The 12,110-nt window shown below is 50.7% G+C and overlaps 1 protein-coding gene across 4 annotated transcripts in view; it reads right to left on the reverse strand.

Moving 5' to 3' along the window:
- Positions 1-11,863, reverse strand: part of SLC1A5 (solute carrier family 1 member 5) — a 32,866-nt gene extending 21,003 nt beyond the window's left edge. For 2 of the 4 annotated variants that reach the window (XR_012648622.1, XM_075017875.1), the window contains exon 1: positions 11,244-11,863. Coding sequence is in view for 3 of the 4 variants with exons in the window: in XM_075017875.1 (XP_074873976.1) it covers positions 11,244-11,800 (557 nt within the window). In the remaining variant the exon portion in view is untranslated. Of the gene's footprint in view, positions 1-2,358; positions 2,830-11,243 lie in introns of those variants that run through there. The other 2 variants (XM_075017877.1, XM_075017878.1) reach the window with 2 other exon arrangements.
- Positions 11,864-12,110: the final 247 nt, after the last annotated feature.

The following is a 12,110-nucleotide window of genomic DNA, read 5'->3' on the forward strand; positions in this document are numbered from 1 at the left end:
CAGTTTATAGCATCCGTATCAGAACCACCCCTCTCCACTGTGCCTCCCACCTCCGCCAGCATCTCACAGCTCTTTGTGCCCATTCATGTAGCTGCAAAATTCAGACCAAGAGCTTAGCAGAATTCATAAGAAGATTAGCTGTTCATAATGGTAACTGGGATACCCAGGGCTGGTCATTAATATTACAAGCCAGAAGGGATAACACCCTGCCTTGCTTCAGGGGCAGAATCAGCATCTAACTTTTAGCGCCAGGGGATATTCTGTGGGGGCAGGTTTGCTCAACACTGGTGGGCTCCTTGATCTGCCTCTGGAGCAGGTGGCACAGGGCTCTGGGAGAGGAAGGGGTCACATGGGTCCCTAGTGTGGTGCAGTCTGGGTTTCAGGGATGGGGGAAAAAATGGAGGCCCAGGCAAGGGTGAGTGGCTCACTCAAGGTCACATAGCAAGCAGGTGGCAGAGATGCACCCTGGAATCCTGACTCCCAGAGAGCTGCACCTCAGCCACACAGAGCAGAGCTTCCCTCTCCTACACATGACACACGCAGCTATTTCTACCAGAGACTTTGGAGAGGAGATCTCATGGAAGAGCCAACAGGCCCACCGATTCCACCACAGGCCTGCCCATCACTTTAGGGGAACAGGAGAAAGCCTGCATCTTCCCTGCCAGCAGCCAGCTCTGAAAGGTGAATCCACGCAGCAGTCCCATAGGGCTACCACAACCAAACCCTGGTAATCACCACAATGCAGCAGAGGACGGGTCCTAAAGGATGCAACTGCATTTTGCCTAAAATAAAAAGCTACCCTGACCCAAAGCAAATGTGGCCTGAGTCCAGCTCAGCCCCAGGCAGTAGAGAAAGAGTGTGTGGGGGGGAGACTTTTGTAAACCCCCTTGCCCCCTTCCCCCTGAAACCCCCACTGCAGAGGTGAAAGGAGAATTCAGGTGCACCCTGGAAGGGGACATATTAGGGCTGCTATGCTTGTGATCACCACCCTGTCCATGTTACGCAGGGACAGGTGCTAACTTTCCTCTCCATGTACCTAAACTGAAAAAGCTCTGCAGACTCAGCTCTCATGTGCCTCCAGCTAATCCCACACAATAGGGCTAGTGTCAGTCTTCCTGCCCCATTCCCACAGCACTGACACAGACTGCAGTAGGGTCTGGTTCCCAGCCACACTCTTCCATATGGCTCCCCAGCCAGCCTCTTACACAGCCCAGCATAAGGGGCAGTGTGACCACCAGTGCTACAGGGGGGTGTTCTTCACATGCAGAACAACCTGCTCCATCAAATGTAGTCTTCCCCAGACGCGTCCAGCCCAGACAGTCTCCACCCTGCAGGGAGAAGGGCACGTTCATTACAGAGCTCCATTCTTCACAGATTGCCTGAATTCACAACCCTGATTCGTAGACTATTAGCACTGGAAGGGACCTTGAGAGGTCATCAAATCCAGTCCCCTGGAGTCACAGCAGAGGAAGGCACCATTAGATCACCCCTGAGTGGTGTTGGTCTAAGCTGCTCTTAAATATCTCCAGTGATGGAAATTCTACAGACTCCCAAGGCAGCTTCTTCCCATGTTTTAACTACCCTGACAGGAAGTTTTTCTAAGCGTCCAACTTAAAACTCCCCTGCTGCAATTTAGGCCCATCTCTCCTTGTGCTGTGATGATAGGACAAGGAGAACCACTCTTCCTCCCTCCTCTTTACAACACGCTTTTAGGTACTTGAGAACTATTAGGTCCCATATCTGTCTTCGCTTTTCCATATTCAACAAACCCAGTTCTTCCAGTCTTCAGTCCTGGCAAACACTGCCATCTGCAAGGAGTCAGATTCCTCCCTGTAGATGCACCAGATGGGCTGTTCAAATGCCCTACAAAGCAGGGCGAGTACATACTGGCCAAAGAGGGAACATGAGACCCCAATCGGTTGCCTTGTGACTGACTCACCACTAGTGCACGGCCGAGCAAGGCGAACCACTACCAGTTCAGGACAGCAGCATTTCATGATGACTTGAGCGACTGCACGAGGTCCCTTCAGGCCCCACGCATCCAAAGTGACACTGATCTCTTTTCCATTTAAGCCGAGGCGTGCCTTGCCAGCCTATTCTCTTCCCCACACAGGCTCTGCAGGCACAGCCCCAACTCCACAGCCTGCTGCTCAAATCCATGTTCTGCCAGATTTCCTGTGTGAGCTCGGCCAAGTCACTCCCTCCCTGTGCCCTTCCTTCCACCCTTTCAGGCAGGCAAGCCTCTTCCACTCCTACATCTTGGAGCCTAGGCCACGGGTGACCATTTGCCAGAAACCCCATCACCCTCCCCAGTACAATAGCTCTGCCGTGCCTCCCAGGGTGGCAGAAGATACTTACATTAGAAGAGTACTAGTACCCCCATTGTTCGTAAGATGGGGATTTCCACTTCTGAAGACATCGGCTCTTGTTCCAGCTCTAGTCAGGTCCCCTAGCTGAGATGGCATCAACTCTCCCATCAGCTGAGCCCAGTTACATTTAAGTGACAGATGCTCAAGTCGCTGTAACTGACATCACTGAGGGTGCGAAAGAGCCCCTTTGCCACCCAGCAATGCAAGTTACAGCAAACTAAAGGCTGTCCACAGCAGTGCTGCATCTCCTGCTCACAGCTTCCACCTCTGGCGGAGACAGTCATTATGCTCTATCAGCATAATGTGTTTTCGGCAGAGGTCCTTCAGTCCTATCAGTGCAGGCGTAGCTCTCCGGTGTGGACTTGCCCTTAGACAGCAAGCCAGCAAACATGCCAGAGCATCACAGGCCAGCGTCTCTCCTTCTCACCTCCCCAGGAGCAGTAAGGGAAGCTGTTGTTCAGTTTCCATTCAGGCTATTAGAGAGGTTACTCATCTGAATCAGCTGCACGGACACGCATGTGCTAAGTACTGCTTAGAGATAAACAGAGAGCAGACAGCATCGGATTTCAGGAAATGCAGCCTGCAGCTCCTACAAGCTCCTGAAGCCTCTAGTTCCCCCTCCTTGCTCCAGACAAACAGAAGCCCAGCAGGGAACATTTCTGTCTTTCCTGAGGCATTGTCTGTGTGGGTACTTCCACAGGCAGAGGTAAAGGCCCTTGATCTGTTATAGCCAAGCCCACAGACGCTTAGACATTGCACATCAGCACAGGGAAGCCAGGCAAGTACTGACAGAATCTACCATCCTTGAGCTTCTCAAATTCAATTTCTCCAAAAATCAGGCGCAATCTTGTCAGCCCCAGAGAGTGGATAGGTACTCTTATCCTCAGGGCAGGCATAGCACAGGCAATGGGTGCACGGTCCTACCTGCCTGGCAAGGAGAACCCAAACATGCTGCAAGGATCAGTTCTCCCAGGAGCAAGGGTGAAATGAAACAGTTTATTCAGAAATGCCTGAACAACCCTGAAAGGTCATACTGACCCGTTCAAGGACTGTGCTCTTTGAAGGGCTTCTGCACAGTCTTCCAGGGAAGAGGGAAGGCACTGGACTGGCATCATGAACAGGACTAACAAGGCCAACCATAAAAACAAAACAAAACAAAACAAAAAACAAAAAGCAGTCAAGTGGCACTTTAAAGACTAACAAAATAATTTATTAGGTGATGAGCTTTCCTGGGACAGACCCACTTCTTCAGACCATAGTCATACCAGAACAGACTCAAATATTTAAGACACAGAGAACCAAAAATAGTCATCAAGGTGGACCAATCAGAAAAAACACAATTATCAAGGTGAGCAAATCAGAGAGCAGAGGGGAAGAAGGGAGGTGGGGGGAGAGTCAAGAATTAGATTAAGCCATGCATGCAAACAAGCCCCTATAATGACCCAGAAAATTCCCATCCTGGTTCAAACCGCATGTTAATGTGTCAAATTTGACTATAAAAGAGTTCAGCAGCCGTTCTTTCAAGAGTGTTGTGAAAACTCCTCTTTAGTGAGGCCAACCATAGTTGTTGGAAGATCCCATCCTAAGGACGGAGTCAGGAGCCCTTACGCCTATGTCACATAGGCTGCTGAGTGGCCATAAGAGGACAAAAATTTTCAGCCCATGAGAGCCAAACCAAAGGCTCCAAATCCATGCAGCTGATTTTAGCATTGGGGGGAGGAAGCAGAACACATTTACAGCTTCCCTAAAGCATGGTAACGCCTCTGCCAAGACGTATGGAGCAAAGCCCTGGCTAAAACCGGATCACTAAGATTAGTGAAGTGCCAGGAAATTCCAAAGCAAAGCTGACGACTGTATCCTCAATTACCCCGTGCTGCAAGTGAAGAGATGGTGCTCATGAATGACAGAAGATCTAGCTTATGGGAGCACTACAGCTGTGATTTTAGCTGCAGCCTGATCTTCAGCCTCTTTCTGCTTCTTAAGTGGGCAGCAGTTAGGAACAAACATCTCATTGCTCTCTGAAGTTTCATGGTTACATCCGCAAGCTCCTCCCAGCTACATTTGAGAGTTGCAGGTGGGGTGCGGGGGGGAAAGATCTCTTGAAACTAGGGTGAGAACGTTTTACTTTCCAGCCCTCCCACAACCTGTCTCACACAATTCAAACCAACAGAAATTTCAGTTATGTTCACATAAAAGGCCTTGTGGCACGTAAGATCACAGAATCCTAAGGCACTAAGGGACTTCAGGAGGTCGATGAGTCCAGCCCCCTGCCTAAAGCAGGGCACCTAGAATGTAAAAAATGTTAGTATATACACATGAATACACAAGTGTAAAAAACAGTAACATTTCAACTTGGACAGATAGCTCAGTGGTTAGCACACTGGTTGGGTAAACCCAGGGTTGTGAGCTCAATCCTGGAGGGGGACATTTAGGCATCTGGGGCAAACAGATTATTTATTTTAAAAACAGGATGGTGCTTGGTGCTGCCAAGCAGGCAGGGGACTGGACTTTATGACTCCCAAGGTCCCTTCCAGTTCTGAGATGCATCTCTTTTTTTTTTTTAAATTTGTAATGAGATGGAGGAGCCTGACACTCAGCAGCCCATCACGCAAAGCACCCCCTTTACAAAGTTTCAAAACCCCCTCCACAAGGAGGCTCACCCTCCCTCCCCCACACTTTGCACACTGCTGCTTTAAAAGGACTTAACTGGGGTTGCATGCTCAAAAACTGGACAGGTACATGAGCCAAAATAACCTAAAGATTAACACACTGATTTTTGCCTGGATCCTGTGGCCAACTGGGCATGAGGCAGTCACTCCAGAGGCTAAAAAAGCTGCCCATTAGGTTGGGATGGGGAGAGCCAACCTCAATTCCCTTCTCTGCCAGACTCCCTGTGTGACCCTGGACAAGCCACTTAGCCTCTCAGCTTCATTTTCTAATTGTATAGTGAGGAAACAAGGCACAGAGGTGAACAGCCTTAAGGGGGATCGGACACATTGGACTGAAGCACTCAGAGCTGATGAGCAATGCTATGTAAGGAGTTGGCACTCATGCAGAACATACAGGTCATTTAGGGCCAACAAGCACAGTGGGTGAGTGGGACAGCTGGTTCCGCCACATAGGCCTCTGCATTTCATTCGGGCACAGCACCAATGGTGGCTTTATTTAAAAAGGGACAAGTCTTCCTATGATTCTGTATGTTGGATTATTTTCCTCAAACTATCACTAAGTGATTCTAGAACAGCTCCCTATGTGCACTATTCCAGACCATCAGAGTGGTAGCCATGTTAATCTGTATCTTCAAAAACAAGAAGTCCTGTGGCACCTTATAAGCTAACAGATATTTTGGAACATAAGCTTTCGCGGGCAAAGACCCGCTTCGTCAGATGCGTGAGTTCCATTCCAGAATAGTTACCAGCACAGTATATAGTTAAGTACAGATGCAATAAGTTAACAGCTGGTCACTCTCCCATCACAGTGAAGACCTCACCGTAAACACGTCTAAGTAGGACAACTTCAGACGTGTTACCTAGCTGAACTTGTGTAACTTAGACCAGCGCTAAGTTTGCTTCCAATACTCTCTGGCCAGTAGAGAAGGCCCCAGGCAGAAAGCGCCAGCTGGGCTATTTAAATTCTCCATGGCTTTTTAGGGCCAATGCTGTTTTAGCTGGAATCAGCAGATTTCGGTAAGAGTGTACCAATGGTTAATGATTTTTCTGCTCACCACTCCAATGGAAAGGCTTGAAATTGAGGGGGTTTTTTGTTTGTTTGTTTTTTAAAATTTAGATGAGACTGAATAATTAGACTTAACAGTTGCCGCTCTGGCCTGAGCAGCTGGCCAATGACCAGTGCCCAGCAAGGTAATTTCTATTAGGAGAAATATAAGAGTTTTGGTGTTACCTTGTTTATTTTCAACATCCACAAAGTCCTGTTTCCCTCAACATCACAGAAACAAGCAGCTTCTTTCCTCAGAAGCTCCGAGGCTCCCCACTCCAGCATGCTCTGTCTATACTCAAGATGCTCTGAGGGTCCTACTCACAATGCCTTGTCCTGCCTTTCTGCCTCCAACACAGACTTCTGTGCAACTCAGCTCTGTCCTACCCTGCTACCTCAGGCCTTTGGAGGCAGTCCCCACTTCCCATTGCCTGCAGTTGTTTTTACTACACAGAGGGGCTTAGTTGTGTTTTCTGTAAATATGCAGCTGTCTTCATGGACAAAAACAAGTAGTGTCTTTCCCCCCCCGCCCCCCATGAGCTAAGCCACCACAATCTCTCCTGCTATAAAATTCTGGCGGTGAAAAGGCCCTGTCACTTTACTGCAACGTAAACATGGGAGGAGAATATCATCAGGTAGCTGGTTGAGGTCTGTACGGGAGAGACCTTTGTCAACAGTTTTCCCCGCTGTAAACAAATTAAAGACCCACCCACACATGACTATGTTTTTCCCCTCTCCCCGTGAAGGTTGAGGTCAAGGACTTGTCTATACATGGAGTAATTCAAGGACAGTTATTGAGCTTGAAAATCCACAACACACTCGAATCTGAATTAGCTTTCAAATGCACACATGCTTTAGAAGTACTTGGCAAACTCACCAGCACTAGCAAGGGCTGTGATTGTCTTTGGATCCCAACCACACCCGCTGGCACCAAGAGCACCTTTCAGCATAACAGCAAGAGAGAGAGACTATAATTTTGCTTATTTGAACTCAAAGGCAATAAGAGTTAGTCACAGGCAGATGCAGAGATTTTGTATGGGGCGTTCAGGTTCCTAACCCAGGCTAAGGGAAGCAACTAAGTACTGGCTGACCTTGGTCCTCCCTTGCAAAATGCAAGGAACAAGCCTGCTCACAAAAAGAGAAAAAGAACACGCAACCCAAACCACTCTAGCTGCTGTTTGACTTTACAACACAGGCAACCAGACTCTTGGGTGGGTTAATGAACCTTCCCACAATACTAGTCTATTTGGGCTCTCCAAAGAGCACAGTCTTGCGCTGCCCTAGGGTACAGGTTACCTCCTAGGAGCATCTACATAGCTTTAAGACAGAAGCCAGAGAAGCACAAGTTGATGTACAGCCACCCAAAGAGCTAAATTTAGCCTTTTTCTGCTGACAAGCTTGAGGCAGACTGGACTGCTTCAGTCTAGTTGTTAACCCTCGCTTGACAATTCCAAGCTCTGCTTTGCCATGCTTGCAGGCAGCCTCCACATGGCCAGGACTGGAACCTGCCCAGAGCAGAGTTCCAGTCTTAGCCCCACCCCAGGCTGCTGAGCAAATCAAGTGCTGCAGTCTCAACACCCAGGGTACATTGCATCAGACAGACTTGATGCCACCTACACCCCAACCCCCCCGCAGGACCAGCGACTTTCCCTCTGTCTAGTCGCTGATACAACTAAGGCCTCTAGCAAATTAGATTTTCATTCAAGTGAGAGGGTGTTTCAGCATAATACACTGGCTTAACCAGGAAACCAGCCACTCGCAGAGCGCTGCACTGGGGTGCCTTTGGCAAGAGATGGCTGTTCAGGAAGAACTTGCTAACCCTGAGCCACAAAGAACAAGGAGAAACTAGAATTTCTCACAAAACAGCTGCTCATATGTCAGTTCTTCTGATTCATGCCTCATGAGTCATGTAAAAACCATTAAGCTTTACCCAAAGGGGAAAACTGTGGCCACCTCCTCCAACGAATGTGGGAGATTCAGGCTGCTAGGGAGACAGCAGCACTTCAGCCACGATCAGACACGAGCTGCCAGACTGAAGCCAATAAGGACAGAGAGCAGTCTGGGGAAGGTATCCAAAATTCCAGGTAAGTCGTTCTCTAGCCAACAGGCATTACCCTCTGTGTGGGGCTAAGACAGAGGTCAGCTACGAAAGGATTTTTTTTTTTTAAGCGTCGTTGCAACAAAACAGTCTTACCCATCAAGAGAGGGACAGAGACATAAATGCTGCATGACTGTGTAATACACACAAATTAAGCATAGGAGCATGCTGCTCTTACAAGCCTTGGGTGTCTCATGTTTGCCTCAAAGATATCGTGCTGGCCAAGACAGACAATAGGCAGTGCTGGTGCCCTTGCATGCACAAGGAACAGCCTGCTGCCACCATGGCCTCTGCCCATCAGCAAGAGGCCCAACTTCTACATCCTCTGAGCCGCTTGTCTGAAATGGCATTTGAGCACAGGCAAGCCCAACTCCCACCTGACAGATCAGGATGTCATAACGTGATAGTCACCCCATATTTCTAGCCAATCCCTTCAGAAAGAGTCTTTGCATTTGTTAGTTGTGATCTAGGGGTATTTGCCCTCCCACAAGTCTGCTCCCTTGGGCATGAAGTTAGTATGAAAGACGCTACAGAAAGCTAAACTTTGTGGTTAAGGCACAAGACTTGGTGACAGGGGCTCTAGTCTCCTCTGTGCTACAGCCTGCATGATTGCAGGCAAGTTGCAAGATGGGGATAATTCCTAACTCACATCTTGATCCAGCTGGACACGGACCTGGGTTATTGGTCTAATTCAGAACCAAAGAACTTTTGCCTGATCAGGAGTGGAGTCAAATTTGCCTGTGCTGTCCCTGCCGTAAGGTAACCCATACTCCATTCAGCAACAGACAAGCTGTGGGACAACAGGGGGAGTGGTAGCTCAGTGGCTTGAGCATTGGCCTGCCAAACCCAGGGCTGTGGATTCAATCCTCAAGGGGACCATTTAGGGATTGGGGCAAATAGACATCAGGGATGGTGCTTGGTCCTGCCAAGAGGGCAGGGGACTGGACTAGATGACCTCCTGAGGTCCCTTCCAGTTCTAGGAGATGTGTATCTCCAATTAATTTAAAAAAAATTCTCTTCCTTTTGGGCTGCATGCTACTTCACCACTCCCAATCCATCCACAGGAGACCTGAACTCAACCACCACTCACGATAAGTCAGCAGAATCAAAGGGAGGCTCTTTTCAATGCCAGGCAACTATCAAAGACAGACTTTCCTTAGTAGGCTTTTTTCCCATTAAAAAGGTCAAGGAAGAAACCTCCCCTTAACCCCCAAGAGTGAGGCCATTAGGTTCCATACCATCAAGCTCTGTCTCACCCATGAGAGGGTGCTATATAGCAATTTTCAACTAGCTCAGAAAGATCTACTGAAAATGGACCATATATACTGAGACTGAGACTAAAGTGAAGCCTTAGTAGAGTGTCAGCACCCTTGTGTATTTCCACATGCCAGTTAAGCATCAATGAATTAAGAGCCTAGAGGCCATGCTGCCTACACAAATACCCAAACTATGAGGAAGAGTGTAACGGACAAGTGAATTTACATCAGACATGGGAAATGCAATATACAGGCCATGGTGACTCAGAAGTCTTAGCAGACTAGCACATCTTCTCTGGTTTCAAGATTAAGTAGCAAGAAGACTCATTCCACAGCAGGCATTTTAACATGCCTTCACCAAGGGGAAATTAAGCTGGGAGCAGCACACAGGACTGGAAGTCAGAAGATCTAACTTTTAGAGCCCTGTGCAGATTCAAAATTAGTGTCTGCATCCATAAAAACAAGCGGATATCTCTGAATTTGCAGAGGTCTACTAGTTTCCATGCCCAACTATGCCATAAACTCACTTGGTAGCTTGCTCAGGACACTTACACTGTATCCCAGTTTCCCCATACTGACTCTGAAAAGAGGCTGAGGGACTGAAATCATTCTTTGAAAGAGTGGGTTGGGATCCCGGGAGGTGGGGGGGGACACAAAGTGCTGTACAGGCAGTCTCTACATGCATTATTATTAGAGCCCTGCAAATCCACAAATATCTTCTATATATCCATGGCTGCAAATGGCCAGGGCTCATTTTTTGCCAACATGGATACAAATTTTCTTGCTGCACAGGGCTCTACTTATCTTATGTCCAATGATGTTACCAACTGGAGACAAAGACTGCTTTCAACCAACCAGACACTCAAGGGACCCACACATCTTTAGTTGCAAGCAGCTAGCATTCTGAAGGTGGAACATAGTAGAAATCCTTTCATAATTTACTTCAGAGTGGCAACTGAAAACTGTTGCCTTAGGGCCTTTCTATCTAGGTCAGTATGCAACGTGGGACTTTAAGGGCAACAAGTATGCATAAAGTTAGTCCCAAGGAGTAGGGATCTAAGTGGATGGTCATAGCCAGCTGGGATGCCAGGGAGACCAGCTATTTTACTCAAGGGGGACACACAATGCAGCTAGCGGCAGCTAAGTGATTGCCTTATCTCCCCAAACCACCCACCCAGCTGAATGGGCTGGGCATGATTCCTTTTCACCTGAAAAACGCCAAGCTGCAGCCAAGTCCCCCAGCAGTCCTGCCCAGGCTTTGCTGGGAGCAGCCACCACCACAGTCCTAGGGGAGCGGGAAGCCCCATTCACCAGAAAGACAGCTCAGGCTGTACGGGTAAGAAAGACCCCGTCAGGCAAAGGAAACATCTGACACCTGCCAGGCAGGGAGCCGGGCCGGAATCAGCAAGGACTTGGGTCCCTCCTAGATCCTGGGCGAGGACCAAGAGGGACGGAAGGACACGTTTCCATTTTATCTTTCACTACGGGATCTAGTTTTGCCCAAGACACAGGTCAGGGCGCTGCTCCCGCTCCGCCGCTGCACCCAGAGTGTGAGGGGAAATGCTGCCCCCTTCTCCCCCCGCCAGCACCCCACATGCCTCTGCCTCAGGGACCACGTGTCTCTTCCCCCCCACACACACACAGAGGCACCCCCAAAGCCCCTGCCCCAGGGACCACGAGTCTCCCTCCCGCCTCCAGCCACCCAGATACAGGCACCCCCTACGTCTCTCCCCCCACCCAAAAACACAGGCACTTCCGACGCCCCTTCCCCAGGGACCACGTCTCCTCCCCCCCGCAGCTTCCCACCTGATGAGATCCAGGAAGGAATCCGACACCTCCTTGGCCTCGGGCATGGCTCCGTTCCCCTCGTCCCCGATGCTGGGTGGCGCGGCGCCCTCGCCGGGCCGGATGATGAAGGCCAGGCTGACGCCGAGGGCCGAGGCCAGCAGCGTGGTGACCAGGAAGAAGAGCATGGCCCATCCGCCCAGGCGGCCCAGGGCGGCGGGATCCAGGCTGGCGGCGCCGGCCACCAGGCTGCAAACCACCAGCGGCAGGATGATCATCTTCAGCAGGCGCAGCAGCAGCTCGCCGGGGAAGGCGAAGGCGACGATCCCGGCGCGGCTCAGCCCGCCCGGCACTTGCCGCACGCCCAGCCCCACGGCCACGCCGGCCACCACGCCGGCCACGGTGAGCAGCACCAGCAGGTTGGCGCGCAGGCAGCCCCGCACGCGGGCGGCCTTGGAGGGGGAGCCCGGCGCCGGGAACAGGGCCCCGCTGCCGGCCTCCTGCGGCCCGATCTCCCCGTTGGAGGCGTTCTTCTCCCCGGCGGGAAGCGAACGGACGCGGTCCCTGCACGCGGCCATGGCCGGTCCCCGGGCTGCGGGCTCCCGAGCGCAACGTGGCCCCTCAGTGCCGGCGTCGGAGACAAACCCGCCTCTTTCGTTAGATCCCGGAGCGCTGATTGGCGGCCGGGAAAGGGGGACTGGGCGAAGAGACCGTGGGGGAGGGGTGAAAGGTGTTTTCCCGCCCAAGCGGCTCCGCCCACCAGCCTGCTGTAAGAGTGCTGCGGGGGGGGGGGCGTGTGTCTACCTCAGGGACCCCCTTCCCCACAGCCAGCCCGCGCCCATGCCCCAGGACTCCCCCTGCAGGGTCCTGCTTACAGCTGACTGGTCA

This window comes from Carettochelys insculpta, chromosome 22, assembly GCF_033958435.1.
Source record: "Carettochelys insculpta isolate YL-2023 chromosome 22, ASM3395843v1, whole genome shotgun sequence".
Classification (NCBI taxonomy): Eukaryota; Metazoa; Chordata; order Testudines; family Carettochelyidae; genus Carettochelys; species Carettochelys insculpta.